Source organism: Rhincodon typus, chromosome 31 (assembly GCF_021869965.1).
Source record: "Rhincodon typus isolate 14 chromosome 31, sRhiTyp1.1, whole genome shotgun sequence".
Lineage (NCBI taxonomy): Eukaryota > Metazoa > Chordata > Chondrichthyes > Orectolobiformes > Rhincodontidae > Rhincodon > Rhincodon typus.
Genome location: NC_063362.1, coordinates 22,451,181 through 22,475,377, shown reverse-complemented (window position 1 = coordinate 22,475,377; position 24,197 = coordinate 22,451,181). Strand labels below are relative to the sequence as shown.

Sequence of the window (24,197 nt, the reverse complement as noted above, 5' to 3'; positions counted from 1 at the left end):
TGTGAGATGCATGATGCTATAAAAGTAAGGAATTGCTGATGCAGTTATGCATCATTTGCTATTAATTGTCTTTTAGTCGTCAGTTGAGACTCATATCTCCTGATTTATTGCAGTCTTTGTTCAAGAACCTCTAACTTTTTTGTCATTGCTGTGTCCCATACCACTGTCAAGTAATTATATAAAAATGCATCCAGTGTTTCATTTTTATTTACACTGACACATATGACTTAATAATGTTTAGCATGAATTAGCCCATGCATAGGGGGATGGTCCCTTTCCACCAGGGTATGACAGTGCCTTTTCAGCCATCTCAAGAATACGCCTGATGCTGTCAATCGCTTTCTCATTGTGTGGAAGTAGCTGGCTGTCCTCCAGAGCCAGTTTTGCATATTCAACAGCCTGTCAGAAGAAAAAAGACACCCCTTTAAAGGAATTTTGGAATTTTTTGGATTTTCATTTCAAGGAAGTTCGAAAGGAATTGTTCTTGCTTTTACGTAATGTTTCTAATAGCCCATTCTTGCCCTCTTATAAAAGGTGTAAAAAGAGCAAGAGTAAGCCATACACAACACTTGAGCCTGCTCCACCACTCAGTAGGATTCTTCCTGATCGATTTCATCAGTTGCCTTGTCCGGTCTAGTCCCTGCATGTCTTGTTTCTCTAATGCCTTAACTCTTGATTTTTATAGTCATAGACAGAGCGTCATAAGAGAGGAGCAGAGTTAGGCCGTTCAGCCCATCAAGTCTGCTCTGCCATTGGATCATCAGTAGGCCCACGGGGTAAAGAATTCCAAAGACTTACCACTGTCATATAAGGAGAAATTTATTCACACACATACCTAAATAATTGATCCATTATCCTGGAATTGATCTCTCATTCTAAACTATCCAATGATGGGAAACAGGTTCTTGCACTCCACCTGAGTGAAAACTATTTACCTGATTTTGCCAGAGTTCTCCCACTATGATCACAGATCATTAAAATATATTACAAAATTCATCAGCCTACTCAGTGCACTGGCTGTGAATTACGTTACTGTTGTCAGTGTTACAGTTTTTGAAGACAAACCAATGCAAGTTCCAGGGTTAATATTCTTTGCTTTTGGACAGAATGATCAGTAATCCCATGTTGATTTTTTTTGAGAAAATAGAGTGGAAATTGGACTGCTGAATAATCACCACTGTGATCAGATCAGATGAACAATGCACTTGGATAAGTCATTGATCATTTTTCACATGTTCTACATTTTAATTAACTTGCTCTGGTTGTAGAAAGTGTTGCAGGACTTTGACTACAGTTCAATGGGTAAAGACTATAAAATAAAGCATCCATTGTTGTATTATTCGGAACCTTGGAACTTTCATGGTTGGGTTTCATATGACAAAATAGATTTACTTGGTTATAAATTTTTCTCTCAGATTTTGTATTTCTCAAAAGACCATGTTTTAAATTAATATTTTCACAGAAAAGGTTCACCTATTTATGAACTGCATGCAGATTCTTCTACTGTTTTCCTGTGATGTATTTTGAACATTATTGATTTGTTGAGTCTGCCAAATAAAATGCAGTTTTGATCGGCAGTAGAATTATGTTAGCTGCTGTGTTGCAATTTTCTCAGTTGTCAAAATGTGAGCAGAGGTTTCAGAGCAGGTTGTTGGATGTAGATTGGCTTGCAGCCTCAGTGGGATTAAGCTTTAAATAAAAAGAAAATCTGTGTTTTGTGGTTAGGATGTCAACCAGGCAGCGAACAGCCTCAATAATCAGGATAACGCTGAGTTAATGCGCTATGGTGAGGATATGTGTTCTAAAGATTACTGTCTTCATTTGTTGTTTAATTTTTTTTTTTAAAGAAGCCCAAATAGTAAAGTAAAGTACTTTTATTTCTAAAGAAAAGAATCTGAAGAAAGCAGGCAATCTTGCTGCCCAACCTGAAACATTAACTTGTCTGGTCTCTCCTCATCCAACTGAATCTTATCGGTATACGTGTCTATGGGCATCACCAACTCAATGACAAAATAGTAATACTAGTCTATAAATTTAGCAGAGAATTGTGATAATCTAGTTTAGTATTCGATTCATTTTAGTTGAGCCTAACAATGGCCATGTGCTCACTTAGTAACATGATGTCTCTCACAATTTTATGTGCGTGGTTAAGTTGCCTAGAAAATTAGGAAATCAAAGGTAAAAGAAGGTAGGATTGCAGGTTAGTGATCGGGCTGATTGTTATCACAAAATAAAAGGAAGGAACAATATCTAAACTCCATTTGCTGCAAGGAATTATAAAAATGTAGGGAAATTTGATAATAAAACAAACTTTAAAGGCTTTGTATCTCAATGCATGAAGCATTCAGAATAAGGTAGACAAACTGGTGCAAATCGAGCTAAATGAATATGATCTGATTGGAGAAACATGGCTACAAGAAGATCAAAGCTGGGAACTTAACACTGAGGGATGTTTGACCTTTCAGAAAGACCGGAGGGATGGGATATGAGGTACAGTAGCACTGTTCTTAAGAGAAGAAATGAGGACTGTTCAGATGAAGTAGAGTCCATTTGGGTAAAGGTAAACAATACCGAGAGATGGAGGACATTGGCAGGAGTAGTGTACAGATCCCCCCAAACAGTAGTCACTCTGTCGGAAAGGCAATAAAACAACAAATAATAGCATGTAAAAATACTAGGGAAATAAATATGGGTGACTTTAATATTGTTGATTTGGTTAATCAAATAGGAAAGGGTAGCTACAACAACAAATTCATTGAGTGCATTTGAGATAGTTTCCTAGAGCAATATGTCATGGAGCCAACCAGAGAGCAGGTTATTTTGAATCTGGTAGTAAGTAATGAGGCAGGTTTAATAAAAGACCTCCGAGTAAAAGAACCTCTAGGAAGTAGTGAAGTTAACATGATTGAATTCAATATTCATTTTGAGAGTGCGAAATATGGTTTGGAAACAACTGTGTTTAACTTAAATAAGGAGAATTACAAGGAAATGAGGATAAAGTTAAAGTGAACTGGGTGGACGGATAAGCAGGAATGACAGTAAGCAAGCAGTGGGAAGTAAATCATGACTCAGCAAAAATACATTCCAGGAAGGAGGAAATATTCTAAGAGAGGGATAAACCAACTGTGGCTAGCCAAGGAAGTTGAGAATATTTAATTGTGGTGGGGGGGGGGGGGGGGGGGGGAGCAGATAAAGAAATAAAAGTTAGTGATAGCCCTGAAGAATGAGATAAACTCAGAACCTAGCAAAGGAGGACTTGAAAAGGTAATAAAGATGGAGAGAATAACTACTAGGGCAAAATAGTCAGAAATACAAAAAAATGACAAAAATGCTTTTTTAAAAATGTATAAAAAGGAAGAGAAAGGTCAAAGTCAACACACACACTTTGGAAAATGATTCTGGGGAGACTTATGGGGAATAAGGAATTGGCAGAGGAGTTAAATAGATATTTAGCATCAGTCTTTATGGTGGAAGATACTTTGAGCATCCCCCATTCTAAAAGATGCAGGGGAGGAATTAATTACCATCACCTCCTAGAGAAGTAGTGTTCGACTAAATATTGGGGCTAAAAGCAGATAAGTGCCCCTTAAGTGGATGCCTTAGTTAATCTTTATATTCCTAGTCCAGTTTACTCAACTGCTTGCTTTCTAAACAAGGTCACTACAGAGATGATGGATACTTTGGTAGTAATTTTCCAAAAATTCTTGGATTCTGAAGAAGTACTAAAGGACTGGAAAATGCCAACTTGACACTCCTATACAAAATGGGAGAGTAGCAAAAATATACACTGATTAGCCTATCATCTATGTTGAAGAAGTACAAGAATCAATTATTGAGGAAGTAATAACAACAGTTGGAAAATCATCATCTCATCAAGAAAAGTTAGCATAGCTTGATGAAAGGGAAATAGTGTCTGCCTAATTTATTAGAGGCTTTTTGAAGAAGTCTCAACCAGAGTGGATAGAGGAGAACCAGTCGATGCATTGTATTTGGACTCCCAGAAGGTGTTCAACAAGGTACTTCCCAAAAGGCTAAGTCATAAAATAGGACCCCATGGTTTTGGAGGTCAAAAATTGGCATGGATAGAGAATGGGCAGGAAATAGTGATGGTCAGGGGTTCTGAAGGTTGGCAACTTGTATCCACTGCAGTTCCATAGGGATCAGTGCTTGGACTGCGACTGTTTACAATGTATCTTAATGACTTGGAGGAAGGAAATAAATGTACTGAAGCCAAATTTGCAGATGACCACAAAAGTAGGTGGAAAGGCAGGTTGCAAGAAGGATACAAACAGTTTACAAGGAGATATTGATAGGCTAAATAAGTGGGCAAAAAGTTGGTAAATGAAGTATTATATGGGAAAAGTATTGTATGAAGTTGTTAATTTCGGAAGGGAGAACAAATGAGCAGTATTTAAATAGAGAAAAACTGCAGCAAACTGCAACACTGGATTTGATGGTACTTGAGCACGAAATACAGAAAGCTAGCACATAGGCGCAGCAGGTAATCAGGAAAGCTAATGTAATTTTGGCCCTATGTCAAGGGGTTTGGAGAATGAGAGTAGAGAAGTCTTACCACAACTACACAAGGTGCTGGTATGACCACGTCTGAAGTACTGACAGCTGTTTTGGTCCCCTTATTTAAGGAAAGATTTCAGTGGATACAGTTCAGAGAATGTTCAGTTGGATGATCCCTGGTCTGGAGGGATTGTCTTAATGAGCAACGGTTAAACGAGTTGTGATAATGAACACCATTTCTTTTGTGTTGTTGATTGAGGTATTAAATATTGGACAGGCCACCAAGAATGAATCATCTGCTCTTTTCCAAAATAGTCCATGGAACCTTTTACATCCAGCTGAGCAGGCAGATGGAGATTCAGTTGAAGATATCATCTGAAAGACAGCATTGCTGTCAATGCAGCACATCTTCAGCACACTCTCTCCTGGAATGGGACTTGAGTCCAGATCCATGTATTTCAGCTTGCTACCAACTAAGCCATAGCTGACATTCAGTTGATTTTAACGGTTGCAGCAGCTGAGTCACATAATTTATTTTCAATGATAAGACTGTAAGAAATAGGAACAGGAGTAGGCCATTTGATCCTCGAGCCTGCTCTGCCATTCAACAGGATCATGGCTGATCCAACACTCCTCGAGTCCGCTTTCCTGCTCTTTCCCCATCACCCTCGATTCCCTACTGTTCGCAAATTTATCTCGGCCTTAAATACACACAAGAAGTCTGCCCCCACAGCACTCTGTGGCAAGGCGTTCCAAAGACTTTAAACCCTCTGAAAAGGAATGAGAGTTGATCTTATTGAAATATTAAAAAAAATTCTTAAAGGGCTTGACAGGGTAAATCCGGGAGGATATTTTCCTCATGGGAGAGCCGAGGACCAGAAGACACGAATTTAAGATTGAGATGAGGAGGAATTCCTGCTCTAAGGGTTGAAAGTCTTTGGAACTCCTTGCCACAGAGAATCTGTGGGTGCAGACTCCAGTCTGACCTTTAGGCTTTAGGTTCATTTATTCTGGTAACACACCAACAAGTGTTTTAAATTACTGAGCCAGCAGAGAAATCTTGAAATTTGCAGCAGGTGTACAATCTGTGCTGTTGGACGATGAGTGAAAATTGTGTTCCACAGTGCAATCTTTACCATGCCAGAGAGGTGTACTGGACCTAGAAGGTGAAGGTGGCATGGTGGCACAGTAGTTTTGGTTCCTGGCACTGAGGCAGGAACCCAGCTTTAATTCCAGCCTTGGGCGACTGCCTGTGCGGAGATTGCACATTCTTCCAGTGTCTGCGTGGGTTTCTGCTGAGTGCTCTGGTTTCCTCCCATAGTCCCTACATGTGCAGGCTAGCTGGACTGGTTGAGCTACATTATCCTGCTATGTACAGGCTAGGTGGATTAGCCATGGTAAATGTGAGGTTACAGGGATAGGTTGGGGGACTGGATGTGGGTGGGATGCTCTTCAAAGGGCCGGTGCAAACTCGATGGGCCAAATAGCCTCTTTCCACACTGTAGTGATTCTATGAATTTGAAGTAGGAAATATAATTTGCTTCCTGCCCTGTGTGGGATATAATTAATAGGTAATGGAAAGCATTCTTCCCCATAAATAGAAATTTGTCTTTTTTCCCCAAAAATGCTAATTTTATCTCCAAGCACCTTACTGCAACTTACTTATCTATTGCCTATCTGGCAATACAACACCTCTTTGTCCATATGAATGGTTCTTCTCATGAACATAGGCAAAATGTCACTTAGTATGTGCAAGTTACCAGTATGGGCATTGGACAACAATCAGGTGGATATTGAACACCTTAGTTAATCTTTATATTCCTAGTCCAGTTTGCTGAATTGATGTAGGACCTGAGATTCTAGATTTGCCTGACTTGGTACTATAAACAGATGAAGCAGTTACAAAGGCCAATGGCTTATTGAGTGGTACTATCATAATGCAACAGAACCTTTTATCTCCTCACTCGTGGCCTTTTCTATAGTTTCATTTCTTATCAATTTGATATAAGCTTGATCCTTCACATAAATGAAGTGCAAAATATCATGGTTGGATATTGTAATCAATATTCAAGTTTATTCTGTCAATACATTTTCAGGTTACATCTTCTAATAGGGTAATGTAAATCTTACCTTTTTAAAATCCAAGAAAAGGAAATAAAGCATTGCCAGGGTCTCGGCAATCTTTCCAATTTTGCCTTGTTTTGGAAGGTACTCTTGGTTCCGCAGGTCAAAAATTGCATGCAGAACTTGAACTGCTTCTGCTTCCTGGGCATCGTCTTCAGGAGAGACAAAGTGGTTGTATTTAGAAATGAAATCTCATTCAGGTAATTGTACACTTAGCGTATGTAACCATAACCCAACAGGAGATGGTATCTTCACAAATGACAGAAAGAATAAAAGTTACAGAAATAAGTCACGCAACTCCCATAGTTGACTGAATTAGCAACGGCATGGGAGGATACCACTTGCGTTTATCTCTCAGCCATATGAAACCATGTGATGCAAGCACCTATATACCCAAGATTGAAATGCGTCTTTTTACACTTCTGTCCTGCTCTCATTAGCTCCAGATATACTGACAGAGATGAAATTGTTGCAGTTATAGTGTCTGTATGATTCATTACCATATCAATGGATGACTGATGATATGAAGTCCATTTTATTAATGCATTGATCAGTATGAGTCATCAAGGTAAGGTCTCCTGATGGCTTACTTGGTAAAGACAATTTATATCTGAACCATTTGGATTGGATGCTTCCAGGGTTAATTTTTAGTTTGTGCAGTTAAAAGTTCTACAATTTGTTCCGAGTCCACCAAAAGTCATCCAGGATTTCCTGCTCTGATTATTATGTGATGATTCCTGTTGGGAAATTTGTTTATGCTGATGTTATAGCATTTTATGTTGAACCAAGATGTAACTCAAACACTGCACAAGACGATGGTTAAGTACTATGTGCAGTTAATGCTTCTCCATTTTAAACTATAGTTTCGACAGACAATATGCTGAAACTGATAGTTACTTAGTGGTACAGAACTTGAGTATTGCTGGAAAAATATATTTTACTCAGATAACTTGTATTCTTCAGGACAATTTGCAAAAATAGGAATACCACTGTAAAGGGGAACAACATCGTTATACTATATATGTGTCTCCAAGCCCCTTACCATCCTGACTTGGAAATACATCACTGTGCTTGTTGAGTCAAAATCCTGGAAAGTCCTTCCTAATAGTACTGTGGCTGTACTTACAACAAGTGGACTGCAGCAGTTCTCAAGGCCACCATCTTCTTGAGGGCAACTAGGGATGGGCAATAAATGCTGGCCGAGCCAGCGAAGCCCACATCCCCTAGTTACCAATCAGTACTCTCCTCTTACACACTGTAAACACTTTGTTCTCCTTTATACTGGTATTCTTCTGAATTGCCCTGATGTAAGCAAGATGACAAACTTGGACAATATTTTTTAAGCAATACTCATATTCGAATAATATCCAAGCAAGCAGCAAATACCGAGAGGAGGTTTTTCCTTAAATTACAGCAAACTTTGTTTTAACTAGCACCTTATGAACTGGCATTCTTGATAAACTGGCAAAAATTATATACCTGAAATACTGGAAGTTTACTGTATTATTGCGATGTCCAAGTAGTCAGGTGAGAGTGAGATGGCTCTCTGCCGGTAAGTTTTATTTCAGGCAAAGTTGTGTTATTATTTAAGTGATTTACCGCCTGCATTACATTGCTATTACTTAGTGTGTGTTTTTACATTGATTGTGGACTGCTTGGTCAACCAGCACACTCCTGGTCCCATAGGTGCTGGTTAATAAAAGGTTTGCTGTAGTAATGGATTTGATAGAATGGTTGGTGTGAGTGTGATGTGAAAACATCAATTTTAAATCGTCACAGTGTCAAAGAAATCAGGATAAGTATCTTTACGCAGAATGGTTATACTACAGAGAGAAGTTGAGACAGAGTGTGGATAACTTTTGAAATAGTGAAATCAGACCTGGATTGCCCTTGCAGAGGCCAATGGATTCAAAGTATTTATTCAACTCCGCTGGCATTTCCTGGTTCCCATTATTTTTCTCCAGCCTTATCCCCTAATGAGCCTACATTCACATTGGCTTCTCTCTTCCTTTTTTATATATTTAAAGAAGCTCTTGCTTTTCATGTTGATATTACTTGCAAATTTATCCTCAAAGTTTATTTTCTCATTATTTTATTGGTTTTTAAAACTTTCACAATCGGTTGTTGACTTGCCCACCAAGCTCGTAAGTTGGTTTGCAGATGTTTTGTCACCATATTAGGTAATGTCATCAGTGCGCCTCTGGTGAAGCGTCGATGTTCTGTCCCACTTGCTATTTGTCTCCCTGTTTGCTGGGATGGGTGGCATCACTTCCGGATTTGTTTCTCAGCAGTTGGTATACGGGGTACACCTCTACATGTTTGTTAATGGAGTTCTGGTTTGAGTGCCATGCCTCCAGGAATTCTCATGCGTGTCTTTGGTTGTGATCCATTCTTGGAGTTCAAACTCGACCAGCGAAGAATGGATTGCAACACTAGAATGACCCATTACCATGAAGCAACAGAAGACCAAGATCAAGAAAAGACAGGCCCTACGGGAAAACTTATTTACAATAACGACAGACAGGGCAGACACTTGGATAAGGAACCTATCTGACCATCCATTCTCAGACACTGTCCTGGTACATGGTCTAAACGACAATTACAGAGATGCCAATAAATCCCTGGTTGCACTGGAATCCATGTTAAAAAAAAAAACAATGGACTCACCAAAGAAACCCAACAAACTGTCAGACAGATAGTAGTCCTGACACTAAGCAGAAGGAATGAAGGGGGAACACCTTCAACACAGCGAGGAAAGCACTACAAGGACTTGAGAGACGGGAACATTGTAATCGTACTGGTGGACAAAGGGCGCATGACTGTCATACTGAACAGTACACAGTACATCAAGAAAGCGAACACTACTCACAGATACTGGCATCTACCAACAGATGGTGACAGATCCAACACCACAACTGGAAAATTGTATTATAACCACACTGCGGAATCTACACAAAACTAGTGAAATTAGCAAATTTGATTACCAGAAAATGAAACCAGAGGGATAAAACACACCCTGCTTCTATGGACTCCCCAAGATACACAAGCTGGAGGTCACCCTCAGACCCACAGTCTCACTGTGAGTACACTAACATACAGACTAGCAAAAGAACTGTAAAGGAGACTGAAACACCGAGTAGACTACTCAAACCACGCTATTCACTCTGCGCAAGAATTCCTCAACATCATCAAGGACACCAGAATTAATGAGGATGCGATCATGGTCTCCTTCGACATGACTGCGCTATTTACCTCCATAAACATCCCCCTAGCTAAGGAAACACTAGTTTCGCTACTAGACAGACCAGGGATACAGAGACCTGACAACACCGACACCATCAGCAAAAACAGCACCCTCATACTACTGGATCTGTGCCTCACAACCCACTTTACCTTCAATGGCAAGGTATGCGGACAAATCAGCAGAAGGTTTATGGGATCATCAATATCAGGATTAATAGCGGAAGCCATAATGCAAAGACTGGAACGGACAGCCCTTCCCACCATCCAACCAAAACTATGGATCCACTACGTGGATAACACCTTTGTTATGATCAAATGCTATAAACTAGAGGAAATTCATCTGCTCAAACAACATCCTCCACTGGCATAAAATTCACCAGGAAAGAGGAGAACAACAACAGACTTCCCTTCCTGGACGTAATGGTCAAACGTAAGGCCAACGGTGAGGTCCAGACCAATGTACACAGGAAGGCCACCCAAATGGATCAGGTACTTAACTACAACAGCAATCATCCCAATACCCACAAACTGAGCTGCATCACATTACAGTTCAAGCAAGCTGCAACACACTGCAGCACCCCGGAGTTATGCAAAGCCAAGCAAGAATACCTATACAGTGACTTTATAAACAATAGTTACCCAAAATTGATACCTACACAACAGACCACAACAGGAAGACAACAGGTCCAGAAACACTAGCCACCCATCCATACGTTAAGGACATATCTGAAATGACCACCCGATAACTCTGCCTCCTAGGAATCATGGTAGCCCACAAACCGACAGCTACTGACGAGGATAAAGCATCCGACAACCACAACTAACAGAAACAACGTTATTTAAAAGATGCCATGCAAAGACCGCCAGAAACATTACATAGGGCAAACCGGAAGAAAACTAGCCATCAGGATTCACGAACGCCAACAAGCTACCAAGAGGCATGACTATTACTCATTTCAATACACATGGACACGGAGGGACACCAATTCGACTGGGACAACGTTGTCATTCTCGGACAAGCCAACCAAAGGCACATATGAGAATTCCTGGAAGCCTGGCATTCAAACCGGAACTCCAATAACAAATGTGCAGAGCTGGACCCCATATACCAACTAATAAGAACCAAATCCGAAGGTGATGCCACATACCCCAACAAACTGAGACACATACGTAGCAAGCAGGAGAGAACGGTGAGCTTCACCGCAGGCGTACTGATGACGTTACCTAGTACAGTGACAAAACATCGGCAAACACACTTACCAGCTCGGCAAGCAAGTCAACAACTGCATCAACAACTCGAGCTACAAATCTTCTCAGAAACTTGAACTTTCACAACCCTCTGGCTTACCATAATCTTTATGCTCCATCATACGTTTCTTTTGGTCTGATAGTATCCTTAACTTGCTTGATTTAACCTTTTGTGTAACTTTCTTTCTCACTGGTATATGTCTCTGCTGTGAGCAATGAACAATTTCCTTAGATGTCTGCCATTGTTCCTTAACTGTCTTTGCTGCTAAACTTCCTCAGCCAGCTCTGCCTTAATTCCTTTGTAATTACCCTTATTTAAGCTTAACAAGTTGTTTCCAAATCGTATTCCTCCTTCTCAAACTGTGATATATCCTACCATATCATGGTCACTGCTTTCGAGGGGATCTTTTACTCTGACATCATTTGTTAAACCTGTCTCACTACACATCAGTAGATACAAAAATACCGTGATCCCTGGTTGGATCCACAGTATATTGTTCTAGTCCTGAATACACTCTATAATCCTTCCTCATGGCTTCCTTTGCCAATCTGACTATCCCAATCTACATTAAGAATAAAGTCACCCTTGATTAATGTACTGATTGTTACATTATTGGGGGAGGCAATGACCTAGTGATATTATCGCTGAACTGTAAATCTGGGGACCCAGGTTTGAATCCCGCTGGGAGATGGAGGAATTTGAATTCAAAAAAGGTAACCTGTAATTAAGAGTGGAATGATTACCATGAATCCATTGTCGATTGTCAGAAAAACCCATCTGGTTCACTAATGTCCTTTAGGGAAGGAAACTGCCATCCTTACTTGGTCTAGCCTACATGTGACTCCAGATCAACAGCAATGTGGTTGAGCCTTAACTGCCCTCTGGGCAATTAGGGATGGGCAATACATGCTGCCTAGCCTGCGACACCCCTCCATCCCATGAATGAGTTTAAGAAAAAGTCCTCATTATCTCCTGATTTATTCTGTCCCACTGTATAGCTACTGTTAGGGGGTCTATAGAATACTCTTACCAGTGTTTTCTTTCCCTTGTTTTTTTTTAACCTCCACCCTATGGATTCTACCTTTTATCTAAGGAAACATATATTGGCATTGGGGGCAGTCCAGAGAAAGTTCATTAGGTTGACTGCAGGGCCTATTGGTGTCTTTCCACACTGCGGGGATTCTATGTTTCTGTTCTATGTATGGAAGGACCATGTTGTGAGGAGAAGTTGAGTCGGTTGGGCCTGTACTCATTAAAGTTTCTAAGAATGAAAGTCTGTATAATTAAGTATATTCAAGACTGAGACAGATTTAATAATGGCTATGGGGATACAGCAGAAGAGGAGTTGAGGATTATTCCCTCTATGGCAAGTATTTCCTTCCTTAGACAAAGGGATCAGAATTGCATATAATACTTAACGTATAGTCGTCCCACTGTTGTGTACAATTGAAGCTAGACTTGTTTGCTGTTTACTCAAATGTTCTTGCCAAAATTATTCTATTGCTAGGAACTAACTAATCAAAAAACAAATGTATGTGTACGTGTTCTAGTAGGGCCACATCACTGTTGCACTTGAGAGATCAGTGTCACGTTGCACAAAAACTTAAGCAAATCTTCTGATCAAGCAAACTTGACAGTTGTATTAAAGACAAAGAACTCTCATCTTTCCAAGGTTCCAATGTGATCATTTCAAACATCTGGAAACCAAAAAGGAATGAAAACACTTGGTGGCAGCAGCGAGTAAGCCTAAAACATTTAAAATTACTTTAATGCTAATTGGTAAAATTGACCCAAACTATTACCAGAGAGAAAAAATCAGTGCATCGTGCTGAAACGAGACATACAATGTCAATTGGCACAGCAATAAATGTACAGCTACAGCCCATAATGAACTGGGCTACTGATGATATCATGGAAGTATTCGGGATGTTTAAACAAAAATGGAGATGGGCAGGCAGTAGTTTCCTAAAGGACACTAGCAAAGAAGTGAGGATTGGCTATATCCTTTTACGGGCAGAGATAAACAATTTTATTCATTAGCTTGCAGTGTTGAAGAAGATAGCAGAAATCAGAATTTTGCTTATAAGATTCAGCACTCATCCGCAGCCAAGATCAAGTAATCAGATCTACCAGCATCAACTTCAAGTCAGGAGTTAGACGAACCTTTAGACAACTTTGTAATGACACTGAAAAATGTAGTCAGAAAATATTAAGTTTAGGGATACAGATAGAAGGCTAATAATCAACTAATTTAGGATTCTACATACCCTAAACTATAAAAGTGCAAACAGGGAAGGACAAGCTGTCAACATTGCAGGCTGTCGACACTGCCAGAGCACATGAAGCCATGAGTAGGCAGTTGAAAACACTGACTATCAACAGCTAGATTATAACTAAACCAAACAATGGAGGAAGAACTTCTTCACTACATGGGAATGGAGAAATGTAAACTTGGAGCCACGTCAGCTGTGTATTGGATGGGTATCTACAAAGGCATTGAGAAATGTCTATGTGCAATGTTTTCCAGTTAAGTACAGACAGAAAAACACAGCAGGAATAGGAGATGATAGCTGCTGAAGTACCATCCAGACCATTTTAATGGCTAAAAGAAATAGGGATATTGTGTATTGTTACATTGTTTGTTTGTAAAGAGCTAGGAACTAATTAGTCAGGAAGTAGGACAAACATTCCCCACTAGATTGTCAGGTCATCTGACCAGGCAAACATGGTAACTGTATTAAAGAAAAACAGCTCCCATCTATCTGAGTTTAAGGTGTGCTTATTTGAATTATCTGGGAGCCAGAGGACAAGAGAACACAAGGTAACAATGTTAATTGGCCATCGAATGTACATTTAGTGAATGAGCATATGAGGATAGTTGCTTGGCCAAAGCTGGGCATCAGAATTTTTATATCTTTGTCTTCTAGGATTTTAAAAAAACACAGTTGAGGACTTTTTTCTATTCGTGCCTTGAATTCCACCCCACACCCCACACCTTGCCCCCCCCCCCCCCAAAAAAACCAAACATCTGACCAATAATTAACATTTTTCTTAGGCTATCATACACTTCTCAGCCTTTATCTCTGCAATCCAGTTTATGATATAATCCAAATTAACTCTTACTGCTGTAACCCTGCGTAAAGGCTGCTGTCTGTTTTACTTATCATTAGAATTTGTCTGATACGCTAAAACATTAGTAACTCACTTCACTGATTGGGAATTCACCAAAGATCCTCAGACAGCACCTTCCAAACCCACAATTACTTCCATTTAGAAGGACAAGGGCACCAGACATATGGACGCACCACCACCTCCAAGATCCCCTCCAAGTCACTCACCAACCTGACGTGAAAATATATTGCCGTTCCTTCACTGTCACTAGGTCAAAATCCTGGAATTCCCTCCCTAATAGCATTGTGGGTCAACTTACAGCAGGTGGATTGCAGCAGTTCAAGCAGGCAGCTCACCACCACCTTCTCAAGGGCAACTAGGGATGGGCAAGAAAATGTTGGCCAGCCAGCGACACCCACATCCCACAAAATGAATAGAAAAAAAAAACTAGCACGTCAGTGACTGTTCAAACTGGTGATTTTACATGGAGAGAATTTGAAAGAAGTTTTAAAATACTCCAGAATTTGACCATCCTTCTTTGGAGGAATTGCCCTAAGATGTAAAAACACTATCTGTCATGTGGCTGGATTATTTTCCATCGATATCATAGTTGTTTCTAAAAGAATGGTATTTATACAAATAAAGTAAGTTGTATAACACAGACCGAAAACATCCTCCAACTCCACGATAGTGGTGCCAGGTTCTGGAGAACTGAGGCCTGCTTTCCACAGTGTTTTCTGTATCTCTGTCTCAACAAGCTCACCCAGGAAAGTATTCCAGATATTGGTTACCTGTATTTAAAATATGAACCATAAATGTCTTTTGCATTTAAACAGAATTAACTGCCTTTAATTACTTTCTTTTTTGTTCACTAAACAAGAAATGTATAAATCTAATTGGTGTACTCAACTCATTGTGTTACAATAGAAATGGTTGTCAAAAAGGATCTATAGGCCAGTTATCTTAACATCAGCAGTAAGCAAAATGCTAGGATATTATCCAAAAGATAGAATAACAGGGCACTTACTAAGTGATGACACAGCTGTGTTGACAAATCTGGAACCTTTTGAGTATATAACTATTAAGATGTAAAAAGGGAACTGCTTACTGGTGTGTTTCGATATTTTGATAAGATATTTTGATAAGTTGCCAATGTTATTCCACAAAATTAGGACTTTTGGGACTCTGGATAATATTAGTTTGAAGATTGTCGAATGAATAGAAAACTCTGTGTAGGAATAAGCTGGACATTTTAAAGTTGGGAGGTTGTAACCAGAGGGTTACTAAAAGGATTTGTAGCTGGGCTCAATTGTGTACAATCTATATTAATAACTTATATGAAGGGCACTGAGTGTAATGTATTCTAAAGTAAATTCTGCAGCTGTTGTTGTAAATCTAAAAAAAAGTTTGAAGTGCTCAGCAGGTTTGGCAGCACCTGGAGGAGACAGAAAAATTAAAGTTTCAGGTTGATCTTTCATCAGGAGAAAAATCACTGAGCTGACATATTAACTGGCAGAATCTGTGCAGAGAGAGAGAAACAGAAGTATTGAGTATTTACAGCATTTTCTGTTCTTGTATCCAGATTTGCTGATAAAAATGGACAGGAGGATAAGTAAGCAGTGAGGAGGACAAAACGAGAGTGTAGAAAGGAGGAGGCATATAAAATGGTGAAAGGTGGTGGAGAGTGGAGCAGATTAGGGATCTAAAAGGGAATTCACACATTGATGCAAAGGGTATGGCTAAAGTATTAAGTGAATACTTTGCATCTGTCCCTACCAAGAGAAAGGTGCTACCTATGCCATGGTGAAACAGAAGGGAATTCAGTCGTTAGAAGGGCTTAAAATTAAAACAAAGGAGGATTAAAAATTGGCTGAGTGATAGGAAACAGGAGGTAGTGACTAATAATAATTATGACTAATACTTTTTAAGGCTTTGTAGTGAGTTCCTCAAGAGTGGGTGTTAGAATCCTTACTTAATGCATATTAGTTATCTAGATCATAGGCTGTAGGGCACAATTTCAAAATTTGTAGATCATACGAAACTTGGAAGCAGTGTAAACTTAGTAAGTAAGATTGTATAGAACTTCAAAAGGACAATGACAAGTTGGTGGTATGGGTGGATAGGTGGCAGGTACAAATTTATGGGGACATTTGTGAGGTGATACATTTTGGAAGATGTTATGATCAGTTCCCAGGTAAAGTTCCCCAATTTGTTATGGCTCCAGACAGGACATGCCAAATCGTTAAGCTCCTGAATTAGGAAAGCTGAAATGCGTTTTTTTTAATTTCCTGTCCTCTTGGTTGGTTGCAACATTTAAGGTAGATATCCACAAGAGAAGAGACCTTTCCCCCAGGCCAAATGACTTATTTTTGAAAGGAGCCAATGAGAACCTAAGAACTCAGGCCCTCAAGCCTGCCCTGCCATTTAACATGAACGTGCTGATCTCATGAACAAAAACAAAGTTGTTGGAAAAGCTCAGCAGGTCTGGCAGCATCTGTGAAGGAGAAAAGAGTTAACGTTTTGGGTCCGGTGACCCTTCCTCAGTGGCTGATCTCATCTTGGCTGCAACACTACTTTCCTGCCTGCTCCCTATAACCCTTTAACGATTTGCTAGTTAAAATATGTCTACCTCCCCTCAAATTTATTCAGTGTCCTGGTGTCCACTGCACTGTAGGATAGTGAGTTCCGCAGATTCACAACTCTGGGAGATGTATTTACATCTTATCTTTGTTTTAAGTCTACCACTCCTTAGCCTAAAACTATGATCTCCAGCATTCCAGATTGTTCCACGAAAGGGGAAACATCTGCTGTACTTCTACTTTGTCAATCCCTTTTAGCATCTTATGTACCTCAATTAGATCACCTCTCATTCTTCTAAACTTAAGAAAGTATAAGCCTAAACTGCTCAAACCTCTCCTCGTAAAACAAACATTTTATCTCTGGAATTAATCTAGTGAACCTTCGCTGAACTGCCTCCAATGCAGTTACATTCTTCCAAAAGTAAGGGTATGCAATCCCAAGATGCAATGTCACCAATGCCTTGTACAATTGCAATAGCACTTCCCTAATTTTATACTTCATTCCTTTATAAATAATGCCAAAATTCCATTTGCCATCCTTACTACCTGCTATACCTGCAAACTAGATTTCTGCAATACATACACAAGGACACCCAGATCCCTTTGCACCGAAGCATTTTGAAGTTTTGACTTAGCTAAGTTGCTTCTTTATTTTTCCAATCAAAATGGATAATCTCAGATTTATGCACATTAAACTCCACCTGCTAAATTTTGGCCTTATCCTTTTGTATATTTCTTCATTGTAATTTACTTGCTAGCCTATGTTAATGCCTGTAAACTTGCTTGCCAAACCAGTGTGTTTGGTTACAGATGTTTCATCACCCTGCTAGGTAAGATCATCAGCGTGCCTCCAGTGAAACGTTGGTGTTCTGTCCTGCTTATTTATATGCCTCGGTTTGCTGGGGTAGTTGGCATTACTTCCAGTTCTGTTTTTCAGTGGTTTGTATATCGGGTCCAGTTCAATGTATTTGATGGAGTTCTGGTTGGAATGCCAGGCCTCCAGGAATTCCCTGGCATGTCTCTGGCTTGTGCTATTATGGGTATATTATCTCAGTCGAATTTGTGTGCTTCTTTGCCAGTGTTTATTGAGACCAGTGAGAATTGGTTGTGTCTCTTGGTGGCTAGTTGGTGTTCGTGTATCCTTTTCTTCCAGTTTGGCCTATGTAAAATTTCTCACAGTCCTTGCATGGTATTTTGTATATTACGTTAGTTTTATTGATTGTGGGTATGGGATCCTTTACGTTCGTCAGTAGCTGTCGCAGGGTGGTTGTTGGTTTGTGGGCTACACTGATACCTAGGGGTCTGCGTAATCTTGTGGTCATTTCTGATAGGTCTGTGATGTACAGAAGGGTGACTAGTGTGTCTGGCCATGTTGTGTCTTGTTTTGGTCTGTCGCAGAGGTAACGGCAAATTGTGCTTTTTGGGTATCCATTCCTTTTAAAAACTCCACGTAAGTGCTCCTGTTCTGCTTTGCGCAACCGAGGGGCCCCCTCAGACCCTTGTCTCACTACCAGGCACACCAACATATAGACTGGCCAAAGAATTACAACGGAAACTGGAAATACTTAGTCAACAATACTACCCACTCCATCCACTCCTCCCAAGAATTCCTCAACATCATCAAGGACATCAGAATAGAAGAGGACGAGATAATGATATCCTTCGATGTAACAGCACTATTTACATCCATAAACATTGACCTAGCCAAAGAGATAATTGCCACACTGCTGGATGAATCAGGAAGGCAGGCACCCAAGGACATCAACAGCACCCTGAAACTGCTTGATCTGTGTCTCACCACCCACTTCACCTTCAACAACTGTATATTCAAACAAATCAATGGAACACTAATGGGATCCCCAATATCAGGACTGATTGCAGAAGCAGTAATGCAAAGGTTAGAATGAATAGCGCTCCCCACTCTGCAACCCAAATTCTGGGTCCGCTATATAGATGACACTTTCATGATTATCAAACGCACAAGACTAGAAGAAACCCACCGATACATTAACAACAGCCTCACCAGAATAAAATTCACAAAAGAAGAGAACAATAATCAACTATCCTTCCTAGATATAATGGTAGAATGGTAGAACGCAAGAACAACGGGGAACTCCAGACTAGTGTATACAGAAAGATCACACATTCGGACCAGATACTTAATTAATCCAGCGACCACCCCAACACCGATAAACAGAGCTGCATCAGGACATTATTCAATGGGCCACAACACACTGCATCAATCCGGAATTGCGCAAAGCAGAACAGAAGCTCTTATGTGGAGTTTTTAAAAGGAATGGATACCCAAAAAGCACAATTTGCCGTTACCTCTGCGACAGACCAAAACAAGACACAACATGGCCAGACACTCTAGTCACCCGACTGTTCATCAGAGATGACCACAAGATTATGCAGACCCCTAGGTATCAGGGTAGTCCACGAACTAACAACCACCCTGCGACAGCTACTGATGAACGTAAAGGATCCCATACCCATAACCAATAAAACTAACGTAATAATATACAAAATACCATGCAAGGACTGTGGAAAGTATTACATTGGCCAAACTGGAAGAAAACTGACAATAAGGATACACGAACACCAACTAGCCACCTTGAGACACAACCAATTCTCACTGATCTCAACATACAAGGACAAGAATTCGACTGGGACAACACATCAATAATTGCACGAGCCATACAGAGACATGTCAGGGAATTCCTGGAGGCCTGGCATTCCAACCGGAACTGCATCAATGAATACATTGAACTGAACCCGATATACAAACCACTGAAAAACAGAACCAGAGGTAATGCCAACCACCTCAGCAAGCTGAGGCATATAAATAACAAGTGGGACAGAACACCAACACTTCACCGGAGGCACACTGACTATGTTAACTAGGGTGACAAAACATCTGCAACCAAACACTGGCTCGGTGAGCAAGTCTACAACCTCATCCACAATCCAAACAACAAATCTTCTCCAGAACTTTAAAAAAAACTTTAAATATGTTAGTGCCATCTACAAATCTGACTTTGGTACATTCTATCGCTGTATCCAAGTCATTAATATAGATTGTAAATAGTTGAAGTCCAAGGGCCAAACCCTGTGGCACCCCATTAGTTTAGTCTTTTTCTGGTTGGCAAGCTTATTTGTCTTGTCTCTGCTTTATGTTGGTTAGCTAATCTTCTGTCCAAGCTAATATAGTACCCCCAGCCCATGTGATGTAAACTAGTATATTAACCTTTAGTGCGGCACCTTATCAAATGCCTTCTGGAAAAAGCTTAAACACATGTACTAACAGGCTCAAGAACAGCTTCTTCCCTGCTGTTATTAGCCTGCTGAATGGACCTCCCCAATTTCAAATCTAATGTTGATCTTGCTTTTTTACACCTCCTGTGCAGCTGTAACTTTGTATGCCTCGCTCTGTTCAATCACTCTATGATCTCTATGTCCTTGTATTTTGTGGTTTTCCTGTACTGCACGCAAAACAAAACTTTTCACCATACTTAGGTAAATGTGACAACAATAAATCAAATCAAATATACATCCACAAGAACCCCATTTCCATTTTGCTTGCTACATCTTTAAAGAATGCTAGAGAATTAGTTAAACATGATTTACCCTTCATAAAACCATACACACTAATGGACTGCATTTTGACTTTTCAAATGTCTCTACTTCCTGAATAATGGATTCCAAGGAATTCCCAATGACCGATATTTAACTAACTGGTCTATAGCTTCTTCCTTCCTGCTTCATTCTCGTCTTGAACAGGGGAGTTATGTTAGCACTTTTTCAATCCACTGAAACCTTCTAAAATCCAAGGAACTTTTGAATATTACAACTAATGCATCCACTATCTCTGCTGCCACTTCATTTTAAGACCACAGGATACAGGCCATCAGGCCCTGGGAACCTGTCAACTTTTAATCCCATTAGGTTCCTCAGCACTTCTTTCCTCCTTGAGTTAACAAAGGAGTGCGTTTTATTAGTTACTAAATAGGAGGAGAAATAATGTAATGCATATACAGATTAAAAATAAAGGTAAATCCAAAATATTAATATTTTTAAAATGTTGACAGTTTGAGTCATTTGTGATGAGTAGATTGTAGCAACTGTTGTCTTGGATAGTACTGGTGGCACTGATGTTGGTTGACCGTGGATTTTGAGATTCTTAGCTTTACAGGTTGATTGAAATTCATTATCCTGGTTCCTGGCTGGCAGCACTCCTTTCTTTATATGCAGTACAGGGATTTTAACAGGTATTCTAAAGTTGTGACCTTAAAAGCACACTAGTTAACACACTAATACATCAGGCCACTAACATGCACAGACCAGGGTTGCAGTTGTTTTCTTTAACCTTTTTAAACATATTCCTGGAACGGTAATATGGGAGATGGCTTTCTGCCAGGAGGGGCTGCATAATGGGAAGGACATGGAGACAGACTATACAGGGTTCTATTCTAAAGGAGATGCAGGAGAACAGGGACCCAGGTCTATACGTGCGTAAGTCAACCAAAGTGGCAGGACAGGTTCAGCGATCAATAAAGCATAGAGCACAACAGCCAAGGAGGTTATGTTGAACTTGTATAAGATGCTAGCTGGACCTTGGCTGGAGTATTGTACCCAGTTCTGCACATTGAACTTTAGGATTAAAGTGAAGGTATTGAAACATGCGCAGAAGAGTATTATGAGCATGGTTCTGGGGGTAAGGAATTTCAAATGATAAAGATAGATTTGAGAAGTTGGTGTTGCTAAACGCCAAGCCACTTGCAGAGATTATATTGAATAAAGACATCTTTTCTTTGGTGGAGAGAGTTTAACTTCCTCAGTCTTACCCATTTTTACTTCAGACCCAGTGTTACAGGTGCTTCCCTACCCTTATCTGCCTTTTGTAGGGACAACTCACACCGCGACTCCATTATTCGCTCCACACTCCCCACTAACCCTACCACACCCAGCACCTTTCCCTGCAACCTCAGGAAGTGCTACACCTGCCCCTACACCACCTCCCTTACCTCCATCCAAGGCCCAAAGCAAACTTTCCATATCCAACAGGGATTCACCTGTATATCCTCCAAATTGGTCTACTATATCCGTTGCTCCCAATGTGGCCTCCTCTACATCGGTGAGACCAAACACAGACTCAAGGACCGTTTTGTGGAAAATCTGCGCTCTGTACGCGATAATCAACACCTTCCAGTCACTAACCAGTGTAATTCCCCCTTCCACTCCCTTAATGACATGTCCATCCTGGGCCTCCTCCAATGCTGCAATGAAGCCACCCGTATTCTGCCTTGGGAGCCTACAGCCCCACGGATTTCACCAGTTTTAAAATCTTCCCACCCCGGACTCATCCCATGTCCAACCCTCCGTCTCATCCCCGCCTCCTTGACCTGACACAAGCTGTCCATTTTCTTCCCCACCTATCCGCCCTACCCTTCCCACTGACCAATCCCCACTACACCCTACCCTGCATCCATCTATCACCATCCCACCTACCTATCCCCAGCCCCACCCCTCCTCCTTCTATTTATTTCTCAGTTCCCTTCCCCCTCCCCAGTTCTGAAGAAAGGTCTTGTTTCGGTCTGTCGCAGACAGAACAAATAAAATTTTTACTCAGCCTCTACCTGGCAACCTCAGAAGTATAGCTACTTCATGAGTGTCTTGCTCTCCATCAGAAAAGCTCTTTTCTTTTTCTGAATATTGGCAGTAAAATTTAAATTCTCAAGCTTAATAGCTCACGAATTAAATAAGTCCCAGCTACTCAATGAGACTGATGGTACCTGGTATGGTATTGACTTGTTCACACATTTTACCTGGGATAGTACTGAATGCAACCATTAATACTAGCATCCCCCTAGCTTGAGGGTCTTAGGAAGTCATCCAGAGTTCCTGCTCCTACTTGCTGTAGGAAACCACTTGAAAACTGTATATGCAAGTTTGCTTTCAGCTGTGAAACCTCTGTTGTTGAATGATTGCAAATACTGCAGTCTATGGGGAAAATGATAAATGTGATATAACTATCAATACAAGACCAGTGCCTCCAAAAATCTTTGCTCTTGCTAGAGCCAAAACCTTCGAGCAAAGAGATGCACGCATTGCCAAATGATTAGTTATGAAGGTGTTGATCATGCTGGAGTGTAAGATACTGATGCTTACCTCAGAGTAGAGCGAGTCTGCTATATCCATCTTCTTCATTCTGTAAAACACATTTGCCATGTGGAAATATCCACCAGCTGTCCGAATATCAGATGCACTGAACACCTGCGTGGCATGGTAAATCTGTTGAGAATAAATATCTGCACTTCATTTCACAATTTTTAAAAGATAGGTCGCATAACGCAGGATCCATCCACCATGTTTTACTTTAAATGAAGAGTGACACTATCTTATTACGTGTATACAAAACAGAAATATTCTCAATTTTTATGTCTGCCTGTTGGGCTGAAATGGCATGGGCAAGCAGAATGATAGTGCTGATGCACTTTTAGATATTTTGGTTCAAAAATCATCCTGCCTGTAACAGTCAAAAGAAGTGTGTGAACTAATTAACGGGAACGGCAGTATTCTGCCCTGAGTAAAACGCTATCTGGATAAAACAGCCAGTCTGCTTTTAGTGCACGCGATCATTTGTCTCAGGAGCAAAAGTGTTAATACTGAGCTGCAACATAAAAGCATGGCTAAACATATGATAGAATGGTTAATAGGAAGGAAATGAAAGATTTGGTTTCAAAGTTGTTACCAGCTTCAGCAATTCTCTCAACCAGACAAGATTCAATGCCCTTATGATCAAATATCTGCTGGCACTTTCTTGGCTGAGGATCCAAGGGGTTACTTCTGGATCCTGCGTCACAGTTAAAGTCTTTTAGAATACAGGAAGGTAAAGAATGCAGAACTTTCTTAAAAATAAACTATTATGCACTGTATATCTATATATCAAACTTCAGAAATCCATTCTGTTCCACATATGCAAAAACTAAGCTCAACTCTATTGTTCTAAGACAATTCTCAGCTACTTACGTCATCAGCAAAGTACCAGAGTGCTTTCTCGTTGTTACATTTGGCTGTGTACAAGAGGCCCAGGTTTCGGTACAATTTGTATTGGATAGCAGTAACACACTCTGTGGTCCTCATCACTGTCCAGTGAGCCTGAGAGAGGTAATTTTCTGCTTCATCTAACTGCCCGAGTCCTGGGCAACATTCAGTACACAAAAAGGTCAAATTACTCATTGAACGTTAATAGAACAAACCTCAAAAATATACTATCTCAGTCGATAAGCAGCACAAAGCCATGGAGGTCTGTGTTAGAGACAAAAAAACTGCAGATGCTGGAATCCGAGTAGACAAACAGGAGGCTGGAAGAACAC

The 24,197-nt window shown here is 40.3% G+C and overlaps 1 protein-coding gene across 1 annotated transcript in view; it reads right to left on the bottom strand.

Moving 5' to 3' along the window:
* Positions 1-221: 221 nt before the first annotated feature.
* zmynd12 (zinc finger, MYND-type containing 12) overlaps positions 222-24,197 on the bottom strand; it is a 234,970-nt gene continuing 210,994 nt past the window's right edge. Inside the window, exons 4-8 of the mRNA XM_048615042.1 lie at positions 23,851-24,020; positions 22,990-23,112; positions 14,907-15,033; positions 6,646-6,791; positions 222-399 (exon numbers count right to left, since the gene is read on the bottom strand). Coding sequence (XP_048470999.1) covers positions 238-399; positions 6,646-6,791; positions 14,907-15,033; positions 22,990-23,112; positions 23,851-24,020 — 728 coding nt within the window. The 3' untranslated portion in view covers positions 222-237. The remainder of the gene's footprint in view (positions 400-6,645; positions 6,792-14,906; positions 15,034-22,989; positions 23,113-23,850; positions 24,021-24,197) is intronic.